At 50.6% G+C, this 27,000-nt stretch overlaps 1 protein-coding gene across 5 annotated transcripts in view; it reads left to right on the top strand.

The window, feature by feature from the left end:
- Window positions 1-26,395, top strand: part of Btbd11 (BTB domain containing 11) — a 271,122-nt gene extending 244,727 nt beyond the window's left edge. For 4 of the 5 annotated variants that reach the window (XM_013123371.3, XM_005083796.4, XM_040755180.1 and 1 more), the window contains 10 exons: window positions 314-407; window positions 518-653; window positions 1,292-1,512; window positions 3,618-3,796; window positions 9,897-10,002; window positions 14,498-14,600; window positions 15,383-15,464; window positions 19,273-19,341; window positions 20,997-21,110; window positions 24,256-26,395. In XM_013123371.3, coding sequence (XP_012978825.1) covers window positions 314-407; window positions 518-653; window positions 1,292-1,512; window positions 3,618-3,796; window positions 9,897-10,002; window positions 14,498-14,600; window positions 15,383-15,464; window positions 19,273-19,341; window positions 20,997-21,110; window positions 24,256-24,465 — 1,314 coding nt within the window. In that variant the 3' untranslated portion in view covers window positions 24,466-26,395. The remainder of the gene's footprint in view (window positions 1-313; window positions 408-517; window positions 654-1,291; window positions 1,513-3,617; window positions 3,797-9,896; window positions 10,003-14,497; window positions 14,601-15,382; window positions 15,465-19,272; window positions 19,342-20,996; window positions 21,111-24,255) is intronic. The other variant, XM_013123372.3, reaches the window with a different exon arrangement.
- Window positions 26,396-27,000: the final 605 nt, after the last annotated feature.

The following is a 27,000-nucleotide window of genomic DNA, read 5'->3' as shown; positions in this document are numbered from 1 at the left end:
CTTCTTCTATCTCAGTGCTTCCAGAAACCGTAATATGCCTAAGGATGCCCTGGAGAGCCTGTTAAAATACAGACAAGTTCAGTATGTCCAGGCTGGGGCCAGAGAGACAGCCCTTCTAGCAAACTACCTAACATGTTCTTGTGCATGGACCACACTGTGGGTAGTCTGGGGTCCTAGGAGACGGGAGAGGCTCCTTTTCTGAGGTAAAGTTGCCTCCGGCCCAGTGCACAGGTCGCTGACCTGAGGGAGGGGGATTTCTGCCTCCCCACAAATCATTCCCTTCACGCGTCTCAGTGGTCACTCTCCCCTACAGCTCCTCCTGGATGCTGGGGCCAAGGTAGAAGGCTCGGTGGAGCACGGCGAGGAGAACTATTCAGAAACACCCCTCCAGCTTGCAGCAGCTGTGGGTAAGTTCCCAGTTCCCACCCAGCCCTGGTGTCTCCGATGTGGCCTTCGATGTACCTGTGACCGGCTTCTGTTTTCTTCTTTTACGAAACCCCCTTCTCTGGGCATGCAGGGAATTTTGAGCTGGTTAGTTTGCTGTTGGAGCGTGGTGCGGATCCCCTGATAGGAACCATGTACAGGAATGGAATTTCTACAACCCCCCAGGGTGACATGAACTCTTTCAGCCAGGCCGCAGCCCATGGACACAGGTAGGCTAGGATGGGCCAAGGCCACCAGGTCCCAAGTGGTGCTTGTTAAAAATGCAGATTCCCAGGCCTGCCCCAGACCCATTCTCTCTCTGGATGTGGGGCCCAGGGGTTAGTGGAAGTGGGTGGGCTTGACCAGAGAGAGCACCCTCACTCATAGCTTTCTGCCAAGAGCCAATTCCCTGCAGTGTACGTGCATACAGACTGCCATGTTCTGCCCACTCTCAGCCAGACAGAAGGTGTCACTTTGGCCAGTATGAGTCAGAGCACATCATGTCAGCTGCATGACGTGAGAAGACGTCATATAAAAATGACAGTTCTTCATGTTTGCTCATGTCCTTTCTAGGGTTCTTCCAGAAGCCCTATCAGATTTCATTACACTTTATCCCAAAGAGAGCAAATTCACCAGACCAATGTTCAAAAGGGCAGAGCTCCAGGACTTTCTGGGCATTACTCAGACTCAAGATGTCCTCCAGGAAACATGGCCAGTCCTCCCCACCGTCTCCTTCATCCCCAATGCCTGTCGTCCACTCCTCTCATTCCTGGTCCTGAGTGAGCAGCTTCCTAACCCTGCCATGCCCCTGCCCCAGCGCAACAGTTCCATCTCTCAGTGTCTTCCTCTCTGGGTTTATGATTGACAGGAATGTGTTCCGCAAACTGCTCGCTCAGCCAGAGAAGGAGAAGAACGATATCCTGTCCCTGGAGGAGATTCTGGCTGAGGGGACTGACCTGGCAGAAACAGCCCCGCCCCCCTTGTGTGCCAGCCGCAACAGCAAGGCCAAACTGAGGGCCCTGAGGGAGGCCATGTATCACAGCGCTGAGCATGGCTACGTGGATGTCACAATTGATATCAGGAGTATAGGTCAGTCTGGGCACCATTCACCACCAGACACACACACACACACTCACATACACACACACACACTCTCACACACACACACTCACACATTCTCACACACATTCACACACTCACACACTCACATACACACACACTCACATACACACACTCACATACACACACTCACATACATACACTCTCACACACATTCACACACTCACACACACTCTCACACACACACTCACAATTCTCACACACATTCACACACTCACACACTCACATACACACACTCACATACACACACTCACATACATACACTCTCACACACATTCACGCACTCACACACACTCACACACACACACTCACACATTCTCACACACATTCACACACACATATACACACTCACATACACACACTCACATACACACTCTCACACACATTCGAACACTCACACACACACACTCTCACACACTCTCTCACACACACTCACATACACACACTCTCACACACATTCACACACTCACACACACTCTCACACACACTCACAATTCTCACACACATTCACACACTCACATACACACACTCACATACACACACTCACATACACACACACTCACATACATACACTCACACACATTCACGCACTCACACACACTCACACACACACACTCACACATTCTCACACACTCTCACACACTCTCTCACACACACACTCACATACACACACTCTCACACACATTCACACACATTCGCACACTCACACACTCTCACACACTCTCTCACACACACACTCACATACACACTCTCACACACACTCACACATATACACACATTCTCACACACTCTCACACATTCACACACTCACACACACTCACACACTCTCACACACACACACACACACACACACGTCAAGGGGTCTCCTTCACTTGTTAGAACATTTCCAGGCCAAGACACCCACATTGTTCCCGTAGACAGCAGCACCCTGCCTGCCCTGAGGCCCCACCCTTGGATCTTATCCTGGTTCCCAAACACTGGACCCTGAGCCAGGTACCTAAATCACCTGGGGAGCTTGTCTGAATACAGATTGCCAGGCCCTGCACCCAGAGGCTCTGCTGTCGAGGGTCTGGATGGATAAAGACTGGAATCTGTATATTTAACAATCACTCCAGGTGGTTCCCAGGGCTTGAGGACTTACTGTAAAGATCACCAACCTCAGTGACACAGAGTGACCCTCAGGGGAAGGACACTGGCACAGAGTGACCCTCGGAGCAAGGACAAATGCCTCCTCCCCAGGACTTTTTCTCTGAGCCAACAGGAGCCTTCAGGAGAGCAGCAGCTCTTCCTTCAGTGAGGCAGCCCAGAGCTGTCTCACTGGTGTGTCTGGTGGTCCAGGCCAACCTGGCACCAAGTTAGTGGCTTTGTCCTGGCAAGGAAGGGAAATGTGGAAATGGGGCCCTATCATAGCAGTCTAGAAGCCACTGGATCACTGTTCTGGAAAGAGGCTATGGAAAGAGGCTCTGACTTGAACTATGCAATCCACGGGAAATGTATGCTGTTGCCCTGAGAGTCTGTTTAGCGTGCTGTGAAGTTTGGGGGATGGGAGTAGTCTACCTTTTCATCATGAAGCAGGCGAGGCACGCTCTCCTGCCCACCCCCTCACTGCACAGTATAGCTGTCAGCTGCTGGGGAGACCTTTCTAAAAGACAAGGGTGCGATGAGGGGCTGCAGGTGCAAACGTCTCACACAGGGGACCGGCCATGGGCTCCTCCCAGCCATATGGAGAGGGTCAAGTCCTTCGGACGGTCTCACCGTTCTCAACCCTCCTCTGAGTGTGGATCTGGCCCTAAAACTCCCTCTTCCCCCTAGTCTTCCTCTCCCCGGTGAGGTATAGATGCGCAGGAATGAATAATTGAACGCGTCTATGCAGCAACTGGTATTGTAAAATGCAGCCTCCTATAATATGAGGAGCATTTGTAAATCTTGCCTGTGTTCCCTTGGATTCATAGCTTGGTAATGTCCTAGACAAAGGCCAACTTCCAGATAAAAATACTCCTGTCCCCTGGTTGTTTTCTACCCTCCCCTGGCCTGCCCTCCCCTCCCACCTGGCCCGATGTGTTTCCCCTGCCCAGGTGTCCCGTGGACTCTGCACACGTGGCTGGAGTCCCTGAGAATCGCCTTCCAGCAGCACCGCAGGCCTCTCATCCAGTGTTTACTCAAGGAGTTCAAGACCATTCAAGAGGAGGAGTACACGGAGGAGCTCGTCACCCAAGGCCTGCCCCTGATGTTTGAAATCTTAAAAGCAAGCAAGGTACAAGTGGGGGGGGACGAGGCCACTGTGGTTGCAGCAGAGAGTGGGGGCGGAGGCTCACAGATCTGGATGGTCCTTTGCTGGGAACCAGTGGTCCTTAGCATCCCTACAGCACAGTAACAGGTGCATCCAATTGGCTACAGCTGCTTACACAATCACTTGTGGGGCAGCTTGTTGGCTGAGCATTTGCTGGACCCCAAGGCGCTTAGTCAGGTTAGGGATCGTGGAACTTGCATTCAGTCAAGGGAATAGTACCAGCACGTGTGCTCTAAAAGTATAGAAAGTTGTTTCTGTGGACCAGTCTAAAAGAACTGTAAGATTCAAAGGAGAGGAAGGGGGGCCATCCTCAAGGTGCTGGCACTGACCAGGCCCGAAGGGACAGTGGGAATCAAGTAGGAAGCAGAGAAGGGTGCCATCCCTGGACAATATTCTGCTACAGTTTCTGGAAAGCTAGGCCTTGGGAAAAGTCTTTTTATGTAGACTGACATTATGTCCAACATGCAGCCCAAAGGATAACTACGAATGAAGCCCAACATATGGTAGATATCATATCCCATGTTAAAGTGACAGACACTTCTGATGGCACAACCAGTTCAGAGGAGCTTCATTCTGACTCCCTTGGGTTCCTCCCTACCAAGCTACCAAGGTGTCCATTCCCAGCAAAGGAATGCCACATCTGGTGTCTCTTTCTAAACATCAGTCTTGGATATTAATGAGAGTCGTTCCATTAAATCTCTGTAGACTCATCCATTTGGGAATATCACAAAGACACTTCAGGCCCTGCCAGGGGTGTGTGGCCACCTCTGTGTGCTGATGGGAAGTGTGGGCTTTGGGCAGCCTTGATGAACTTGCTCCCTGACACCCATTGGGGTCAACACCCAATGGCCAGGGAACACTGTTAGAAAACACCCCCAGCACTGTGGCCATGAGAAGCACTAGGGAGGGCTAGATCCCTGGAAGGTTCTGGAGAGTTCATACCCCAAGCCACCACATCACCCAAATGCTTGGGTTCCTATAACACAATGGTTGAGTATATGTACTCTGGAGCCAAATTGCAAGGGTTCAAATCCTGGCTCTCCCACCTACTAGCCTTAGGGCCCTAGCCAAGCTTCTTAAATCTCTCTCTACCTCAATTTCCTCCCTGCCTATAAATGAGTCAGTACCCATACAGGCCTCTAGGGGGTTGTGAGTGCAAAGTGGTGAAAATCCCAGTCCTCTCCTCCCTGACACCACATAGAAGCTTTCCTGGTGGCTTCGAACGCCTCACAGAAGATGCAGAGCCTTCTGCCCTTCCCCAAGGCTCAGGACAGCACAGGCACAGCCAGCTGTGAATACCTGCTCACTGTGTCATCTTCTGTCCTCGGGGTGACATTCATTGCTTTATGAACACGTCTCTCTTTGGGGCCTTGAAATTCACAAAGGGAATCAAGGAATTTCCCAGACTCATATGGAACTGTTTCATAATGAACCTCATTATGTCTCAAGACATAAATGAGGATGTTTTCAAAGCGTATACATGATATATATATATACATATTAATATATAATATATAATTTAATTACAAGCCAGTCACTCACTTAAGCATATTTAAGACTCTTACAGTCTTCAAAAGCATTTCTGGAGGAACTCTAAATTCATCTCCATTTAACAAACATTTACCAAGTGAGGGGAAATGGAGGCTGGGCCATGGGAACTAACTGGCCCAGGTTCACCCAACTTCTAGCAGCTCAGAGACCACGCTGGAGCCATCACTCCCCGTGCAGGCTTTGTGGAACTCCAGGGTTCACATGGAGCCTGTGAGGCCTGTGACCCAGTGTATGGACTCTGGTCCTGACTCAGCTGACAGACTCCAGGGGCACACAGAAGAGTGAGAACCAGCAACACAGCGTCTGCTTTCAGGGCACCTCAGAGCCTTGGGGCCAGAGCTCGCCTCAGCAGCTGTCCTGGTCAGCGCCATCCTCAAGCCAGCCTTTGAGGTCCCTGATGGCTGTGTTTGGTGTCTGTGCTACTGAGCCTCAGGTTAGGGGGCCTGCCTCAGTGATCTCAAGAAGAGTGGACCCTGACTGGAATGTTTCAAAAGCAAACTCCTCCCCTGCCATCTCCAACTTAAATAAATGGATAAAAGGCTTTCACCTGCCATTACCCAAGAGCCACCTTGTGGAAAGTCACTGCTGGGTGTGTTCCCAGTGTCTACAGTCCAGTGTTTACTGACCTGCCTGCTTTTAACTTTCTTCCACGCTGCTGAGGAATTTTGCTTGCTGCTTTTTGTTTGTTTGTTTGTTTGAGTAAACATCACTTTGAAGTCTGACATATACATAGACAATCCCCCAGACTGTGACTGCAGAGCCCAGTGAATTTCTATCAGCTGGCATCAGTGGATCACTGCTAGACCACAAAACAGTCTTCCCCGTCTCCCGAAAGCCACCTGTCCCAACCGCTACTACCACAGGGTTCATCTCGCCTGGCGCTCATTCAACTAGGGGAGAGGAAGCTTCCACAAGCACCCCCGTGTCTGGCAAAGGAGGGGTCACTGAGTAGAAGGAAATGAAAGTCACTGAAAGCTCTGACAGGAACCTTTGGGAGGCAGGATGAAGGAAAGGCCTTTGTCAGATGTGCACCAAAGCCTGCTCCCTGGCAGCTGTGCTACACATCCAGGAGACAAAGCAGGCAGCTCTGTCTCTGGAAGGGCAGGCCCAAGAAGGGGGTATGGCCAGAGGAAGGAAGGAGAGAGGGTTGATTTGCTTTTACAGGAAGTTCCATGGAAACCCTTGCCTGTATGGTATGACATCGCATAGACTGAGCCACAGGGAAACAGGTAGTTTAACATACTGTGCAGCAAAACATTCCCCAAGCATGTGCCTGGTGCACCATCCATATATTTTCATTGAAGTTTCTCTTTGCATCGTTTTCTTGCATTCTAGTTGAATTGTTTGTTCTGTTTGAGTTGTTGGGTTCCAAGAGTTCCGTATATATGCTACGTACTAGCCCTTTGTCAGCTTCGTGGTTTGCAGATATTTTCTCCCCCTCTGTAGCTGTCCTTTATCCTGTTGTCCTAGTGCTAGTGTTTATTGACTGTCCTCAGTATCATCAGATTGAGAAGCATATTGTAACATGTATTACAGAGGGGACAAAGTATAGTAAACCACAGAAGCCAACAATGAGGAATAGGAAAATGTATGCCTCTTTCATCTTCCCATCAACAGAAGGAAAAATATGATTGTTTCAAAAACACAGTATACTATTCTTTGACATAAGACTCACTGGAGGCCTCTGCATAATATTTTGGAAATAAATCTCTCTTTTATAATTATTTTAAAAAATCATTGTGGCTGCTGGTTACCAGCATCAGGAATCCCAGACACCCCCAAAGAAGCAGGTATGTGGCCAAAGTCCCTCACTGGGCGATAACTAGCAATACCACCAAAAGTTTTCTTTAAAAATCTCAATTGAAGCAGGAAAATCAGCAAATATGCTGGACCAGGAAGCTCTGAGCAATGCTTCAGTTTTAAGTGTCCACCTGTCAAATGGCTGCCAGTGAAAAAATGCCCCTAAGTGAATTTTGGATCAAACCTTGAAAGCATCCAGGAGTCACCAGAGACATTCCCTCACCGCAGAGCTCTCAAACCATCCCCATGAAAAGCCTTGAAAAAGTGGAACTCCGTATAAACACCATTTGCTAAAACTGCTTAATTTATCAACTTCAGAGGAAACACCGGAGTAGGACAAGTGTGCGCTTAGCAATCCTCCCTTTCCTCGAATCCATCCAGCGAAGTCGAGTCAGCCTGTCTTTCCCCCATTTTCTTCTCCTACGTCCTCATGCAGCCTCGCAGCTCTCCAGACTGTCACACCCTGTGCTGGGGAAGTGGCCTGCTCTGGGCACTTCGGTCAGGACTGGCTGTAATGACAATAATCGCCCACACTGCAGAGCGCTCTGTGCCTGGGGCTGGTCTAGTCACTCCATACACAGCTACTCCTCACCAGGACCTCTGGAGCGAGGACGCTGTGTTGTCACCATCTCCAGTTAAAACGATGAACCTGTTTGAAGGAATCCAGAGAAGCCAGGCGGCCTGGCTGCTGCAAACCTCAGCCTTGAAGTCACCCATCCCCTCCCTCAGCTTCCCCTTGAGTTTGCCCGAGGAGTTCCTTTCTCTGTGAAATGTCAGTTTTGTCTTCCTGAATGACAAAAACAGACATCAGTATGCAACCATAGAGTCTTTTGGGTCACCCCACATCCCCAGTGGAGGTTGCCTGGAAAGGAACCGTGACTGTTACCTACCCAGAGATTTCCCCACACATGCACTCCCTGTGCCAGGATTTGCTCAGGTCCAGGAAAGAAACACTAGTTTTTAAAAGCGTGGGATCCAGTCTGGAAGCATCTATGCCAACTCCTGGGAAGATCCTGAATTCAAGACTAGCCTGAGCTACATATCTAGGCCTGGTCTCAAACAAAAAGGAGAAACAATGAAATAAAGAAACGCAAAGGGTTTACATCCCTCACCGGCTCCCAAGGGATTCTAATGCTGCCCCATGGGGGAAACGCTTCGGTCACCATGAATGCAGGGGTGAGGTGGCAGCCGCTGGTGTGGTTGCTGAGGGGAGGAGTACCTCCCCCCCTGTGCTCGTGGCATATCCTCATCCTCCGTACCATCCCTGAGGAAGACTTTGTCTCTAGTGACCCCTCTCTGAGCCATTTCCCACTGGGCGTCTTCCATCTTCCACTTCAATGGAAGGCTTCGATTCTCTTTTCCCACGCACAGGAGCTGTGTCCTTCCTTGGGGATTAAATCTGAAAATATCACTGTTGTCCCAAGAAGCCCATCATTTAAAAGAAAGAAAAGAAGGAAGGAAGGAAGGAAGGAAGGAAGGAAGGAAGGAAGGAAGGAAGGAAGGAAGGAAGGAAATGGTGATACCCACTTGTGGGAAATATAAAGAAAAAATAATAATCTCACCCTAGTCTAAGAGCTTTTCAGTCTTTTATTTTCAGAGAAATGGTACCATGTGTGTTTTAACCTTACTTTATTGATACTTTATTGTGTTAGTCAACCCGGTGTTGCTAAAAAACAGAGCACCTGAGATAATCAATCACAGAAGAGGGAAATTTCATTTGGCTCAGAGTTTTGGAGGTCCGTGGTCAGCTGGCACATTGCTTCTGAGGAAGGGGGGCAGAGGCCTGTGGTGGGAGCAGTGAAAGACCGAGAGAGAAAGAGCTGAGTAGACCAGCATCCCATAATTCCCTCTAGGAGACATGATCAAGGATCTCAGACTTCCTGCAGGGTCTCAGGAAGGTTTAACCTTCTCCCCTTAATACCGTGAACCAGGGACCACACCCATGACACATGCACCTTCAGGGACTCTTAGTCAAACTATGGCAGCTGTTCAGCCCATTTTAGCCCTTTGCCTGATAAAGAGCAGCGAGCAGAGTGCGTGAGTCACAACCCACCTGCAGCCAGCACACCTGCGGGCAGACGGACGGCAGTGAACTCCAAGGACTCACATGGAGAAGAACCAAAACACGAGGATGCCGGTCAGGCACAGTCTCCTTCCTGAGCCACGGGCAGCTGGAGTTTGGAGGCATAGAACTGCCTTCCGCTGCCCTTATTTTTATTTTTATTGAAAAGTGATTCAACTGATGACTCCCAGATCCAAAATGTCTGAGCCCTAGAATCCGACGTATTACAGAGCTGAATCAAAAGCTTTCTTCCTGTCCTTGTGGGGCACAGTCACGGGACCAAAGGGGCTTTCTGCTGCTTGCTCGGGACCACTGGCTGCTTCCAGAGTTTGAGAACACAGATAAAGGGGGATTGGGGCTGAAAGCTTTCTGTTCATCAGCTACAAAAGCCTGCTGCCCCTTGGCCAGGAAATGATCAGGATGCGATGGAAAAATGTTTTGTTTTGTTTTGTTTTTACAAATTCCATAAGCACTCAGCAGTGGACTCACAGAGCAGGCTGGTCCAGGGGTGGAGACCAAACTAAATGTCTGTGCTCTGGGGAACATGTACCAATGCACAGGCTCCTCTTGCCTAGGGGACAGGTGTCTGTAGTGACGGCCTGGCTTATGCCAGCCTAGCCTCCCTTAACAGCTGCTCTTCTTCCTTCCCAGAATGAGGTGATCAGTCAGCAGCTGTGCGTCATCTTCACACACTGTTATGGTCCCTACCCCATCCCCAAGCTCACGGAGATCAAGAGGAAGCAGACCTCACGCCTGGGTGAGTGTTGGCTCAGCTGTGTGCAGGCTATAGCACGGCACACACCAATGGGACAGAAGCAAACACGGGGACAAGCATAGGGGGCACCTGTGGACGAAAGCCCGGGGCAGACAGAGGAGGGGCCTGGGTGAGGTCGCCCTTCGCAAGCAGACAGAGGAGGGGCCGGGGTGAGGTCGCCCTTCGCAAGCAGACAGAGGAGGGGCCGGGGTGAGGTCGCCCTTCGCAGGAGCTAAGTCTCCTTGGAGAATAGAGAGGGTGCGATGAGGGGACTGCACGACTCGCCTATGGGCCTCTTCCCTCAGTCACTGACACTGGGCGCCGCTGAAGCCCCTGGGGGCCCCCACACAGCAGACTATGATAGATGGCCCACTTCCGTGTCCACTGTGACGGCTTGGATAGTCAGCTCAATACCGTCTAATTAGGACCTTCCAGGAAGAGGATCTCAGGAAGGAATTGCCTAGATTAGGTTAGTCTGTGGAGGCTGTCCTCATTGGATTATTGGTGTGGGCAGCATGTTGCCGGATTTGTATGAAAAGGAGCAAGTGAGCTAAGAACATTTGTACTGAGTCATTCTCTGCTCCGGACTCTGAGTGTGACCGGCTGCTTCCCGCCACCTCAACTGTCTGAGTGACAGACAGGAACTATGAACTAAACCAAAGCCTTTCTCCCCTAAGTTCCCATTGTCACGGGGTTTTACCCAAGCAATAGGACTAAGGCAGCAACTCTCCTGTCTGTGAAGCCCCTCATCTCCACGGCGGAGGAGTAAGCAGGACGCCAGTAGGCCAGCAGTGTCCCTAATAGAAGTCATGCTTTAGGAGATGATGAAAAGAAGGAAACAACCACACATGACCATAAAAAACAAGGGCATGGGAGGGCCCAGAGGCTGGGAATAAATACTCCTCGTCCAGAGGACCCGAGTTCATTCCGCACGCATGTCAAGTGTATACCTATAACCTTAGATCCAGGGAGACTCAGCACCTCCAGCCTCTGTGGACACCCTACATAGACACACATGCACAGGTAGTTAGAAATAAAATAAACCTTTTAAATTACAAAAGCAGGACATACCTGAGCAGTGCCGGTGGGTGCTCTGAAGTCCAGGGAGGACAGCTGATAACTTATATGCTCCTTGGATGCTTGCACATGCTTGCACATGCTTGCCATAAAGCTGACTTCTACCTCTCAGGAGCGCTCACATAGCCCAGGAGGTAGGCACAGCCTGTCCTGTCCTTTGCAGTCTGGAAACAGGGTGGACCTGGGACTTGAAGACCAGCCCTGCAATGCCATAATTCCTCACTGTGTGGGGCCAGCTCCTGAGATTCCCCAGGCAGCACTGGCTCCATCCGGAGGATCTGGGCCTGCTTCAAGCAGGGCAGAATTGAAAAGTCAGAGAAATACCTGGCTCTCTTGAGGTTGGAAACCTGAGCCTGGCATTGCAGAAGCCCATAGCCTGTTGCACGGAGAGTAATAAAAAATTAACAGTGAAGGATTCATTTTCCTATAAGGGTTGGGATTCCCCCTGCTTCCTGTATCCTTTCCCTCTAAACAGGAAATGTTGGAGAAACAGAAGCGTCTGAAAATTCTATCCTATAGCAAAACCATTCATCTGCTTTTATCAGTTGAAAGATTGAGTTCATGGAGCTCATTCAAAGTGTATCCATGACTGTTCTGAGTAAGCTGGACACTTACATACGATGCCGCTTTCTGCTAAAATGGAAACATTGGCTGCAGGGTCAAAGACTGTGCATTGCCCTCTGGCCATGCACGTGACAAATCTGAGTTGTACTGAGTCACATGTGTTTCTGCCCTGCAGAAAACATCGATCGCCACCGTGACAGAGTGGAAAGGTCAAGCAAATGAGAGGGTTGAGGAGGTGGAGGGAGGGTCCCTTCCCAGGGCATGACAGTGCACAGCACCTGTGAGCCTTGTGAGACGCCTTGTTAGCACCAACATTTTGAGGGCTGGGTCAAGGACATAGGGTAAGCTCTGCTTCCCATAGCCAGAGAGAGAAGAGAATCCTTGAATTTGGTGCAGTTTTCCTCACTAGTGGTGAAAGGCTCTTGGGGACACGGGTCAGAGTTCCAGGGCTAGCACTGTGAGAAGGCAGGGTGGGAGGGCCTGGAGAAATGGCGCCACGGGTAAGTGCGCTCAATGCTCTTGCCAAGGACCCAAGTTCTGCTCCCACCCCCCACATGGTGACTCGAAGCTGTCTGTAATTCCAGCTCCAGGGTGCCCGATGCCTCTTCTGACCTCTTTGGGCTCCTGCACACACAGAGTGCACACTCAGACACACATGCATAAAATAAAATAAAGTCAGGTGTCTTGACTAGACAGAGGTGGAGAAGGAACTCAGTCAAGAAGTCAGGGCTCAGGCTAGAGAAATGGCTCAGGCGTTCAGAGTATGACTGCTACTGCCCTTCCTGAGAACACGAGTTCTGTTCCCAGCACCCGCATCAGGCAGCTCACAACGGCCTGTAGCTCTCTCATGCACATACCTGTACATGTACATGCCACTAAAAATAATAAAGAAATGTGGCCTCTCTGAGAGCCCTGGGAAGCCACTAAAAGGTTTGTAGAGGGAGACAGAGCCCACATTGCCTGTCAACACAAAACCAGTCATCAGAGACAGGAATCTTTAAGTTGTGCTGTATTCCAAGAGCCCAGGGTCTGAGGTGGTGGCGGGCTAACACCCTAAAAACAAGCCCTATCTCTCTTCTCCAGACCCCAGGCTTGATAGGGGAGGTGGGGACAGAGAGCCAGCCATTCCTGAGCTCAGTCTTGCCCTGTGTCAGATACTCACAGTTCTGAGCTTCTGCCATGACAATCTCTTCGACTGGTCCTCGCTCTCTGGGTATCGGGCTCAGGCCCTTCGTAGATCCACCTGGGCTAGAGACTTATCAGAAGCAGCAAGCCATTGACAGTTAGCAGTTGCCCTCCCTGCTGAGCTGCTCAGAGCATGTACGTGCAGGTTCCTTCCTGCACTGTGGAGTGCAAGTACCCCGTGATATGAAATACAAACGTATCCCACAGGGCCTCCCCGCCCCCATCAGGGTGGGATCTGACTTTAGGAAGGTTGGCTTCTGTGGTAAGTGAATAAGCTCCAGAAATGCCTAGAAAGATATGTAACCTGAACAAGTGCGATGACAGAGTGACAGGGAGTGGGGAAGGAATGAGGAGGAGTTTGGGGTGGCCGTAGGCAAGAAAGCTCTTCTCTCTCATAGTGATGGGGAGCACCCAGAGCATGACGTCAGGAGAATCACCTAGGGGGGTGGAGATGCTGCGATTCCTCAAACTCAAACATGAGTGCCTAGGAAAGGCCGGCCCTGAGTACTGCGGTTCTAGTCAGGCAGCCTGCAGGTGGCCTTCCAGAAGACCCTGGCAGTTAGAGCCACCTTGTTTCTGCTGGGTGGAGACTGACCAGGAGAGGAGGCAGGGAGCTGAGGATGTTCATAGCAAGGTAGAACTGCTGGGCTGATCCAAGGGCCACCCAGAAGGACCCTGGGTCTGCATGGCTAAACTAAAGGTAATATGTAGGAACCTTGTACTTGCTGAGTCAAGCTATAGAAATGGAATGTCTTGTTTCAGATCCTGGCTTGCCCAGCCACTATAATGTGTGCCTGCCTCAGTTTCTCCACTTCAATGGGCAAAATGTGACCCCCTACACAAGGCCTGCCATGTCATATGTTGGATTCAGTAATCAAGTGTTAGCTTCCTTTGCTATAAGAGATAGGAGAGGGGGTGGCTCTTTTGTCACTGATTCTGGGAAAGGACTACCACTTCCACCAGGCAGGAGGACACAGAGCCTTCACAGACTGGCCTTCCACACCCTGAGGTCTCTAAGTTCTGCCTGGAAGTGTGTCTGCTGTGTCATCATTGTGACTGTCTTCTTCTTCTTCTTCTTCTTCTTCTTCTTCTTCTTCTTCTTCTTCTTCTTCTTCTTCTTCTTCTTCTTCTTCTTCTCCTCCTCCTCCTCCTCCTCCTCCTCCTCCTCCTTTTTCTTTTTCTTCTTCTTCCCCTTCCCCCTCCACCTCCCCCTCCCCCTCCCCCTTCCTCTTCCTCCTCTATCTTTGTGAGTGTTCAGGAGGTCACAGCACAATCTCAACAGTCAGGTCTTCCCGCTTGTCTGAGGCAGGGCGTCTTGTTTGCTGCTGTGTACACCAGTGTAGCTCACTGTGGGAGCACTGGGATTCTCAACTTTAAGTGGATTCTGGGGATCAGCAAGTTCCACTACCCCCACTGAGCCATGTCACCAGCCCAAGGGTCGCTTCTAGCCTCAGGTCAGCCTGGAGCATCTCCCGTGCAGAGCTGGGTGGCAGCGATGCAGCTGTCCTCTACGGGTGTTGTCTCCAGTGTGACTCTTGGGTCATCCATGAGGAATGAAGAGGTCATTATGCGTCCCTGTCCCTGTCCTGTCCTGTCCTGTCCTGTGTGTTTACAAAAGGACCCGGTTTCACTCTTCCTTCCCTAACACACGGCGGGTGCCTTTCTGTTGTAGACCCTCACTTTCTCAACAATAAAGAAATGTCCGATGTGACCTTCCTGGTAGAGGGGAGACCCTTCTATGCTCACAAAGTGCTGCTGTTCACAGCCTCTCCCAGGTATGTACTCTCGCGACTTTGCTGGGGTTGGACTGTGTCTGTGACTGTCCTATTGCTGCTCTTTTTCCTTTTGGAGACGAAATCTCATGTAATTAGAGATGTTCTGGAATTCACGGTGTAGCAAAGTTGACCTTAATCTCTGACCCTCCTACCTCCACATCCCCAGGACTGGGATTACAGGCATGTACCACCATGCCAAAGTTATTTGGTACTAGGGATTGCACCCAAGGCCTCAGGAGTGCCAGGCACCACTTACCAACTAAGCTACATCCCTAGCTGCTATTCCTGCTTTTTGAAGTTCAGTCCCACTGATAAGGTCCCTACTCGCCAGAGGCTTTGCAACCAAACTCCAAGACAGATGATCACCCATGGGGAGTCTGTCCCCAGTCATCAAGTATGGGTTAAATGCCCTCGAAGTTCACGTCTCACAGAGACAGAGGCTCCTGTTTCCCTGGAACAGAGCTTGGACAACTGAAAGGAGGGTGGGTGGTGATACCCTGGGTACCAGATAAGAGGGAAGCCAGGCCAGGTGCTCAGAACAGACTGATGCGTGCGGAGGAGACCCTGAGTTGGTGCTGGAAAGTGATGGGGTTTTAAAGAGCATCCGTTCCTTCCGGTGGCCAGTTCGGGAAAGAATGTGAGTTCTAACGAGGTCTATAGCTTTGAATAAGTACTCATAACTGTAATCTAGCTGTGTTTTAGAGCAGGACCAGAGATTTGTGTCACGTGGGCAAGCCATAGGGGTGTGGATGAGTCTTTTGATCTTTCTGTTTGTCGTTCAGGTTCAAGGCCCTCCTCTCCAGCAAGCCAACAAATGACAGCACCTGCATAGAGATTGGCTACGTGAAGTACCCCATCTTCCAGGTGAGCCCTGGGGTAATGTCAGCTGTCCCAAACACCTGGGACACCCCAACTGTGGGCTCACTTACCCCATCCCTCCCACCCCCTCCTGCAGCCCTGCAGCAAGTCCTAGAGCCCAGTGCCTGCCAGCCCCAGCTTTGGGCTGGGGGAGGGGCCTCAAAGGTAATGGACACCCTCTCCCAAGGTCTAGAGGGAGTATCCCCAAGTCGCCATCAGCTACAGTATATGTGGGGTGTCTGCAAAAGAGGGTGCCCTTCGTGGAGCCATGTACTGTAACAGGTCAGACCACTGGGGCAGGGTTAGGAACGGAGAACCAAAGACCAAGCCAAAGCTGCCAGGCTCAGAATGAGGCTCTGGGCTCAAGGAGAAAGTCAGACAAAGAGCGCAGGGAAAGGACTTCAGTGATGCTCATCCCCGCCATGCTGGAAACCACAGGCTCTGTGCCTGGCCTTGATTCTGAGATGGTCTTTCTAAGTAAAACTCAAAACAAAACGGAAATGCTGTTCCCATGGCCTCCACTACACACTGATATCGCCTGGGGAGCTTGAAAATGTCCCCTGGCTATGCAGTCTGTACATCAGATCCATAAAAGCAGAACTTCAGGGCAGGTCCCAACCTTGCACATGCTGAGGCCCCGGCCTCCTCTCCGGCCATCATATAACCCGGCACTCTACTTGTAACATCTCCCTTCCAACTCCCCTGCCACCCACTGTGGAAGGATGTGGCCCGAGTTCCCACAGCTGCCCCAAGAGAGCGAGGTTAAAACCGAACCTTTGTGGAGGGAGGGGGGAAAGGAAAAGAAAAAACTGATTCTGTTTTCTCACATCCTTGGGAAAGTGAGTCTGCTCTGAAATCATGTGACCGCACAGAAAAACCCTGTGACTGTTAGAGTGGAGTGGTCAGCTGACGGCAGGAAACAGAACACAAATGTGTGTGTGTGCGCGCGCACACCTCACCTCACATACACCTCACACACATACATACACACACCACACACATCACATACACCTCACACACACATACACACACACCACACACATCACATACACATCACACACACATACACACACACCACATACACATACATACACCACATACACACACCACATACCACACACACACATCACATACACATCACACACATACATACACACACACCATACACACATCACATACACATCGCACACATTGCATACGCATCACACATACATACATACACAACACACACACATACACCACACATAAACACTCCCCCCACATACACCACACACACATACACATACACACACCACACACACACACCACACACACACACACACTCACCAAGAAGTACCGCATGACTGACTGTTAAGCCTGGCCCTCACTGGGGAGGCTCCAGCAGAAGGAGCCCGGTTCAGGCAGGCTCTCAGTAAATGTTTGCCCAGAGGACTTGTCAGAGCCCTGCATGGGAAAGGCCAGCCTCAGAGGGATCCCTGGGCCTGTAATTGCTTCCGATGGAGGTGGTTTGCGGGCCACATTAGCTTCAAGTCCCTGTAATGGGAAGGGAAGATTTATCCAGCCCTGGGGACTTGTCTGTGTCCCTGCCCATTCCTTGTAAAAGGAGAAGAGCCTCATTTGTGGCTTGAAACAGGCCAAGGAAAGCTGACTCCGACCCACAAGGAGGCTCCCAAAGCCTGTTGCACTTGACGTGCTTCTGGTGTGCAAATTTTGGCAGAGCTTTTGGTAACTGATACTGCGCTCTTTCCTCCCTCAGGACTGTTTACCGCCACATGCATGCACGAACCAGCCCCACGGAGGCCACACCTGCAGCTAGGCCCCTTTCAGGCTGCAAGAGTCCCTGCCTCATATACGTGGGCAGCTGCCAAGAAAAACAACTCTGTGCGCAGGCCCTTTGGCCTAATAAGGGCCTGTTGCACCCACTTAGAGAAAACGCTTGCACTGGCAGTCTAGAAGGCGGCGGGGCTGCCCGGTTTAAGCTCCCTTAGCCCAGGGTCCCCTCCGCCAACGCAGCAGTGTCAGCCCATGGCTCCATCTTGAATAAGTGAGACCATGTATGAGAGAGGTACAGAAAAGTGCCTTGTAAATGGAGAGCCCGTGCGGGCGCACGTTACAGTGGTGCTTCTTATCTTCGTTGGCTTGCCCTTTACAACAAAGGCGCTAGAGGGATCAATTGATGTGAATAAAGCCACAGCTGACAGAATTTCACACACAAATGAGCCCGCTCCCCAAGAAAGGAGGGGGAGGGGACAATGCAGTGTTATTTCCCAAGGCCTAGACAATGCCACCACCCCTAGAGTGGACAGAGAAACCCAAGTCAGTGAAAGGGAGATTCAGACACAGGAGACATGTCTAAGAGGTGGGCATGGTGACTTTCCTGCAGTCCAGCATTTGGAAAACTGAGGCAGGAGGATTGCCATGAGTTCCATGTCAGCCTGAGATACCAAATGAGACCCTGAGTTCAAGTAATAATAATAATAAAATGAAGTGTCTGTGTTCTGTCTGTGTGCCAGGCACCATGCTGGGCACAGGAATACAGTGATGAGTAAGACGTCCGTACTCACAGGCGACTCTAAAGAGGGCCACTTTGTTGTGGACAAGATGTTGCCTGAAACAAAGCTGGGTGGGGAGAAAACCCAAATTTCTTAGCACAGTGAGCACTGAGCAGGACGGGAAGGAGGGCCGGCCTCCTCTGCTGCAGAGGAGCTCATCCAGGGTGAGGGGGCTGGAAGGCATGGCCAGGTTCTGGTAGACACAGGGCGGGGAGCGGTCGGTGCGTGAACGACAGATACCATGCCAGGTGTGGTGACAAGCCACCCGCAATCCCAGCAGTCAGGGAAGCGGAGGCAAAGGAGTGGGAGCTAGATCCAGCCTGGGCTAGGAATGGGAGCTAGATCCAGCCTGGGCCACACAGCGAGCTGTTTGTTACACAGTGGGATCCGTCTGAAAACAAGCAAGCACAAAACAGTTTCTCTTAGGAGTCTGCAGTAGTGGAATGTGCAGACATCCCACGGGATTCCATGGTTATCAGGACAGCCGTTGGTGGCCCAGAAGTATCGTGTGTGTGTATGTGTGTGTGTGTCTTCATGTGTGTGTGCACATGCGTGTCTGTGCACCAGGGCACACTTGAAAACTTTCCAGAGTCCTATTGTGGTTGTGCCCCAGAGTGATCCCAATGTAGGATGTGACCTGTGTGCAGTCAACCCCGTTGCCCTGGCCCCAGGCTGGGAACGCCAGGCATATGGAAGGCAGTTGAGAGTGGAGAGACTGGGACAAACTGGACTGCACATGCGTCATGCATAAAAGAACACTTGGTTCTCGTGTGAGGCACTTATGCTAAATCAGATACATCCATGGTCTTCAGTCATTTAGGGAAACCCATTTGCAAAACTCTGTAGCTAAGGGCACTATTTAGACATTGGGAGTCACATAGCAAGGGACAGCCTTGCTTGGATCATTCGAACCACCACTAGTGGAAACTCCGGACCCCTCAAATTCCTCCAGAGTTCTGTCAACTTGTTATAAGGAACTTGTGCCCAGAGTGGCCTCTGAGCCTTCAGGGGGTTTTAAGTCAGGCCCTCTGAGTGGTGTCCCCTGCGCAGCTTGACTGGATAAGAGGCAGGTTGGCACCCCTCATGAGGAGACAAGCTCAGGTTTGATTTGGTCCTGTGGATAGGCAGGGAGGCAGGGCCTGGACACCGTAGGGTCATAATTTTGGGGTGTCCTAATGCCCCGCATCAGGTAGAGGGCTGTTCTCAAGTGGCATGGTGCTGTGACAGGCTGGGACTTCACTCACTGTGTCCTCTCCCTCCAGCTGGTCATGCAGTATCTCTACCACGGTGGCCCAGAGTCTCTTCTCATTAAAAACAATGAGATCATGGAGGTAAGGAGACCATTGTCATTGGCTGCCCTCCGTGGCTCGGTGATCCTCCCTGAGGTCCTCGAGGAAGCCTAACTTGGGAGACTGGCTGCACCAGGGGCCCTGAGTGGAAACCAGGCTTAACCTGGTTTATGAGGGTCAGGTTCACCAAGGGATTTGGGCCCCACCTGCACTGGGACACTTGGACCTCTAGAACGCCGTCAGGAAATATCCTCAATGACTTGCGCCCCTGTGTGGTTGCTAAGAGAATTACACCCACGAGAAGCGTGGCTCTCATCCCAACAGTGCCTTCTGGGGCCCGGAAGCTGAGCGGGGAGCCATCCCTCACCAATGCCTGCTGCTCTCCACCTCCACCACCTCCCCCCCCCCTGCTCCCACGGCACCTGACTTCTGTTCTCCCATCCAAAGCCAGAGCTCTAACCCTTCTCCCAATTAAAGATGGGAGCTCAGCTGGACACGGTGGCACACACCTTTAATCCCAGTGCTCAGGGGGCAAAGACAGATGAATCTCTATGAGCTGGAGGCTAGCCTGGTCTACACAGGGATTTTATGAAGGTGAATGAACCCTCATCTAAGTCAGAGCTGGCCATGATGGCGCATGCCTATAATTCCAACACCTAGAGGGACCTGAGTCCTTCCTGGAATAGATAGCAAGCCCAGGCCAGCCAGGGCTGCATAGTGAGACTGTGTCAAAGAAAAAAATATCACAAGAAGGCTCAGATAACCTCTACCCTCTTGGGGAACTCTAACTTCCTATCTCCAGAGCCTGCCCCCTTCAGTACACTTCTGGGAGCCTCCCATGCCCAGGGCTGACCTTGGCTGGGTGTGGCAATGGGATGAAGTCCCTGACCTTCTGAACCGTACCGTGGAAGGTGGGAGTACATCGCATCTGAATGGAGAGCACCATAAGGGAGAGGAGGACAGGGTGAGCTGGGGTGGGGTGTGACACTGGAAACAGGGAGATCGCAGGCAGGGGGAGCCACAGTGGTACCCACCTTCTAATGGCTGTCATATCCCCTCCTCTTTGCAGGAGGTGACTTGAGGTTGACTGGCCGTGACAGGCGTGTCTGTGACTCACATCACCACGCCCTCTGCCCACAGTAAACTTCCATAACTAGGACCTGCTCCCCGCCTCACCTTATACCTGCTGGATACTCCAGCACCCCTACTTCTGGCCCTCAGTCAGGCGTGGATTAGTTGCTCCACCCTGTGGAGTGGATTAGTTGTTTTTCTATTGCTGTGGCAGAACATGGTGACTAGGACAGCTTGAAGAAGAGAAGATTGATTTGGGCTTACAGTTCCAGAGGGATAAGAGCTCTTGACCGTGGAGCAGGCGGTAGGGGAGAGACCTGGTGGCCGGAGCAGCAGCTGGGAGCTCACACCTTCAGCCCCAAGCACACAGCAGAGAGAGCTAGCTGGGAGTAGGGAAGTCCTTAAGTTCTCAAAACGGGCCTCCTGAGATGTCCATCCTCCAACAAAGCCACAGCTCCTAAACTGTCCCCCAGAGAGTGCCGTCGACTAGGGATTAAGTGTTCAAAGGCCTGGGACTGTGGAGGGCAATCCTCGTTCAAACCACCGCAGGGACTCCTGCCTGTGGTCCGGCTGGCCCTGCCTTTTCCCCATCTCTGCCTCTGACAGTCTCTTTTTATGGATTCCAGCTCCTATCTGCTGCTAAATTTTTCCAGCTAGAGGCACTGCAGCGACACTGTGAGATTATCTGTGCTAAAGGCATCAATACTGACAACTGTGTGGATATCTACAGCCACGCCAAGGTAAGCTTCTCGCGACCCTAAGCTGGGCCTGTGCTCCCGAGACTGGCCTGGGCTGTGCTGCGCGGGTTTGGACCCTGGCCTTCAGCACATATCAGCCAGTTGCTCTCCCGCTGACTTCTGCCCCCAAACCTCAGGGCTTTCTTTCCTGCTTCGGGTCTGCCATCACCCTGACCTCCCTTCTTCCTTGGACACTGGAAGTGAAGCCAGGCAATGGTGTTCTCTGGGAATGTTATTCACTCTGCTGTCACAAGAATCATGTCACAGACTGATTCCTCAGGCCTGGACTAGGCTCTTGACTCTGCTTCCCCAGTCGGGATATAGCTAATGTCTCCGCCATTAAGTGATCTTGAATAGAAGAGTTTAGCATGGTGGGTCTCAAAATGTGGTCTCCAGAATCAGCAAGGAGTTTTTAGGTCACACCCCAGACCTAGCAAACCAGAAACTCTGTGGTGTGTTCCTGATTCCAGTGCAAGCTCGGGTGTGTGTCAGTTATTTTTTCTGTGCTGTGATAAAACCACAACCGAGGCAACTTCTAGAAGAAAGGGCTTATTTGGGCTCTCAGTCCCAGCCAGAAAAGCGTCCATCATGACGGGGAGGCATGGCAGCAAGATCAAGAGGCAGGCACGCTGGCAGGGGCAGGGAGCCGAGAGCTCACAGCTTCAAAAAGCCAGCGTGGTGCAAAGAAAATGAATTTGAACTGTGTGACGCTTTTGATCTCAAACCTGCCGCCCGTGTCATGCTTCCTCCAGCAAGGTTACACAACCTAAACTTCAAACAGCGCCACCAACTGGGGATCAAGTGTTCCAACGCCCAAAACTGTGGGGGACACTTCTCATGCAAACTACCACAAAGGGTGGGAACACCATTCTCCTTCCTGTCTCTGACACACGCACACACGCACACGCACACACATGTACACGCACACGCACGCACACACGCACACACGCGCACACGCATACACGCACACGCGCGCACACACACATGCACACACAGTGTTCTGCTTAGTGTGGATTAGAACTCTCCATCCTTGTGCTTTGACCCTGAGGCTGACATGCTCTAACTGCACCACAGTGAGGCAGCATTTGTTTTCGTCTTAATGGGTTGCCCTGCATAACAGCACCACCCAGAGAGGCCTTCTGTGCTCAGGAAAGGGCCAATGTCTTCCTCCTTTCCTCCCTTAGCCACAGTCACTGGAGTTTCCCCAGAAACCCAACCACTGCAGGTAGCTTTTCTGTGACCTTTCACCTTGGCCAGTCCTGGCCCAGTCTCCCAAGGCTCCTTAGCTGGTAGAATCAACTACACAAACGGTGATTTAATAATGTATAGTGATGCCATGTGAATTCCAGCAGGGAATACAGGCCAAGGGCTCATGTGGCCGGGGAGCAGACTCTCCCACAGCACACCTGTACAGTCAGGGCCTCTGCTTTGACAGACATCAGCCTCCCCTCCAAGATCCCACCCTGGGATAGTGCCAACATCATCATCAACCGTTTGTGATGTCTGCATGAGGGAAGGGCAGGGCCAGCTACCTCCCGCCCGGTGTGTACACTACTTCCCTCAGCTCTGGCAATGCAGCCTCGACAGATGCTCTCCAGCCACTGGGATCCCTCACTGACCATTTGGCTGCAGATTGACAGTAGTGCAATTAGAAGCAGGAAAAGCTGAGGTTGCTCTGAGACAGAGGAATTGAAGGCATTTAGATACTAACAGCCAAGTTCCAGGTGCTACCAGGCACCCCACAGCATCACCTTGGTGCTACAGGGAAGCGCTTGAGTCAGCTGTGGGATTTAGACAGACGAGAAAGCATGGGTTAGCCTTTCTTCTTCCTAGAAGCTGTCCCAGCTGCTCAGTTCTGAGCCTCTGACAGTCCTTTTGGGTTATCTCTGTGTTTGAAAAAGAAGACAAGCTGCTCGCCAAATATAGAAAAGCTCAATCCAGTTCTGGTACTGTGGTGGAAAGAACACTTTATGGTGTTTAGAGACCCAATGTTCATTACTAGGGCGTTACTCACCAGAATGTAATATGGAAATTCGTGAGATGTTCTAGGCCTAATGGCTCACACATGTAATTCTAACACTCTAGAAGCAGAGGCAGGAGGATCAGGAAATCATGACAATCTTTGGCTACACGGAAGATTTGAGATCAGCCTGGTATATGAGACCCTATTTTAGAAAGGACAATAAATCAGTAAGACATGATCTCTTCATTTGAAAAATATAGCAGAAGAGAAGGATCAGCAAACATGTTCTGTAAAGGGGCAGATATTCATTTTTAACTTTGTAGGCTATTTCAGGCCTGGGAGTATTGTTTGTTTTAATGTTTTATTTTGTTTGTCACTGCTTGATTCTACTTCCAGTGCAAGAACAATCATACATAACTAGAAAACAAATAGCACAACTATGTTCTAATAAAACTTTATTTATAAAACAAAGTGTGGGCCAAATTTATCCCAGGGGACTATAGTCTACAGACCTCCATCTAGAAGATGAGAAATGAGAGCTTTAGTCCTATGTGGATCTATGGATAGCTGTGTGGAGATGATAGGAAGGTATGGTGTATAGTGGCCATTCAGTTAGTATTAACAGATACCATACATAAGATGTGTTGTATTGCCTTCCAGTTATACTAACTTGAGTGGGATGGCACTGCAAAGCAATCTCCAAGAGTTAGGACACTCTGGGCCTCCGTTTCCCTCCCTATATGAATGAGGCCTTGTACTCAAGACTCACATTGAAAGAGTTTCCTCTGTGCTAGGATCTTTCCCAGAATTTGATGGCTGTGTGTGAACCTATATGTTAGAACACCAGATCTGATTGATGCTTCAACTGATCAAATCCCTTGAAGACAGACAGAGAGAGAGAGAGAGAGAGAGAGAGAGAGAGAGAGAGAGAGAGAGAGAGATGCATGTTCTAAACAGTACTCATAGGCTACCCCACCCATTATGAAGCTTGGGGAACTAAGCCTCAGAAAAGATGGCTGGACTTGCACAAGGCAAGAGGTAGACAAGACCCCACCTTCGGCGGGAGGCACAAGGCCGCAGCCTGGGGATAGGAGGACGGGGGCGGTGACCTTCAGGCTGCTGCAGCTGAGTGAGTGATCTCATCACCGTCCCGGTAACCAACTGCTTCCTTTCCTCTCCCCACAGTTCCTCGGGGTCACAGAGCTCTCGGCATACTGTGAAGGCTATTTCCTTAAAAATATGATGGTCCTCATTGAAAATGAGGCATTCAAGCAGCTCCTGTATGACAAGAATGGCGAAGGGGCGGGCCAGGATGTGCTTCAGGACTTGCAGAGGACGTTGGCCATTAGGATTCAGTCCATCCACCTGTCGTCCTCCAAGGGTTCCGTGGTGTGATATGCCTGCGTTCGGCAAATGCTTCCCAGGAACAAGATTTCCGGTTCCTCCTGCACTGGCTCCACAAAGAACACACAAATTGTCCTGGCGTCTGTTTCTGCTGGGCCAGTGCGCCGTCTCCACTGCCTCAGCCACTCCAGCCAGTGACCTTGGCTTCTGTTGCTCCTGGGTGAAGAACCTTCCATGGGGCTGCAGGTTAGATTGTAGCTGGGTCCAGAACCTGCAAGCCAGTGCAGCAGCCAGGCTGCCTCCAAAGGAGAGTGCCCAGGAGCCGTGGAGGCTCTGCGTAGGACCACTGTCAGACAGATGGACCCGAGGCTTAAAGGGCCCTTGCTTCCTGGCTGGCTGCTGGGGAATGCAACCGTCCCACCTTGGAAAGCATCACGTGACACACGAATGACTCAGGAGGCTGTACTTGCTCAGGCATCAGTCATGTGACTAGTTGTTGATGCTGTTGCTCGGAACCGAACAAGGAAATCACATGGCCAGTTTTTAGGGGTGGGAGCTTTTTAAAAATGTTCATGTATAGCAAACACAGAGCAGTCTGGTAGTTTCAAATATATTTCTAAAAGCTTACCAGTTCGTTTTCAACTGGATTGTGTTTAGGGAATCTGTGTTTGGGGTTCTTCTCTTCCTTTTTTTAGACAGTAAGTCAGGCCCATGCCATGTAAACTTGCATCCTGCTGATACTATCCAGGGCCGCATAGTCCTGCCTTAGTGATTCAATCATGGTTTCACAAAAGAGGTGCACTGCCAACTATCTCTAACTATCTAGACTCCAACAGTTGACGATAACCTGCATGCTGACGTGGTTTTAGGGTGAGACTGGGACACACGTAACAAAACATGCATTTGCATGACCCAAACCTGTAAAAATCATGCCGTACTTTGTTTTCTTTTGCCAAAGTGAATATATTCCCTTGCTTCCTGCTAAAAGCCCACTTGGTGAAACAAACATATTAGTTTCTTTTCCTGGTTATGAATGGCTCTGGGGATGCTTTTACAGAAATATGGTCATTTCTGATATTGAATAGGGGTGGGGGAGCACGTCAGAGAATTTGCTATTAATCTCAGAGCTTTATCTGTATTCTCAGAAGATGTTCATAGTTTGTTACTAGACAGAGAGTATAACTATGTTAGATTATTTTTAGAGATGAAAAGTGTATGATAGACAGGCTTGACACTTTCTGCATTCTGAGAGTGTACAGTCTGCAATTATCTATGATGGAAGTTTATATTGACAGGGTTATGTTTACTCTGCCATATAATACACATTCATATATATTCATGTGTGTGTGTATATATACATATATATATGCAAAAGAGACTGGTAACGTGCCACAATACTCCAAATAATTCTTGAGTTTCAGCCTTTTGGCTTCTTGTTCTTTATTTTGAATCCTAGATACATTACAGTAAAATCTGGGGGGGGTATCTTTTGGGATGGCAAAGTTTTGTTGGTAAACCCATTTCCTTGCATGCTTTTGGGAAGTTGCGCCAAACCCTAGAGTCTAATGGCACTTTGTATCTTCGCCTGTTGTCCTACTCCCTCAACGCCTGTCAAAGACCCATGTCAAGTCTTGTTTCACGGGTGTGGTGTGCAAGGTACCCAGTTTGAGGCTGTCTGCAGCATCACCCATTTGTGATGCAAGTCCCTGAGGCCTTCCTTCCATGCAGTCATCTGTGAGCCTCCCCAGCCCTACCATCGAACGAGGAAGGAAACAACTGCTTGACATGACAGCCAGGTCACAGCCAGGGTGGCACACTGTCACCTGTCTTCAGGGATGCTGCTCTCTAACCTAGCTGGCCTCTCTGTGAACAGCTAATGCTCTCTGGACCTCCAGTGTTGGTCTGTACATTGGTAACTCCCACCCAGGCTTCTGTTACAGTTTGGTGTGCTTTCTGTCATTAAAAGAAATGATTTCCCACAGTCTGCGTCCTCTGTGTGGTACGCAGGAGCGCTTCCTCACTTAGCTCCAGCCTGGGGTTTCCCACCCGCTAAGAGACTGGAGTGTGGCTCTGCAGAAAGTGTGGAGGACAGGGACAGGGCAGCAGAGAAGGCATGGTGTATGCCGACGGCCTTGGAGAGGGCTAGAAGTGGTTCTCCAAGTTTCCTTTCCGTTAGGCAAGGGAGCCATGGTAAATCCACCTGAGCCACTGCAATCTACTGTCTACTGTGGAGCCCCTGCCTGGGGGAGCCAAGTTCTGGCTGCTCTCGGTGTACTGTGATGACACTTTGGGGAATAGAGGATAAAAAATGACGTCTCATCTTGGGTGCCATCATCACTGAAGTCAAACCAAGTACCCTGTTGGTGGGTTCTGCTGCCCAGCCTGGTCCATGCTGGGTTCCCATGCAATGGTGTCCCCCAGTCATCTACAGAGCCACACTGTGTGTGGTCTTTTCTTGTGGCTGTGACAAATACCCAGGCAAGAAGGAATTAATGGAGGGCGGGTTTATCTTGGCTCAGTTTGAAGGGATCATTCCATCATTGTGGGGAAGCCATATCCAGCCGGTCACGTTGTGTCTAAAGTCTG

Source organism: Mesocricetus auratus, unplaced genomic scaffold (assembly GCF_017639785.1).
Source record: "Mesocricetus auratus isolate SY011 unplaced genomic scaffold, BCM_Maur_2.0 Super-Scaffold_100011, whole genome shotgun sequence".
In the NCBI taxonomy this organism is placed as follows: Eukaryota; Metazoa; Chordata; class Mammalia; order Rodentia; family Cricetidae; genus Mesocricetus; species Mesocricetus auratus.
The sequence above is the reverse complement of the archived record's forward strand: the minus strand, read 5'-3'. Positions and strand labels throughout refer to the sequence as shown.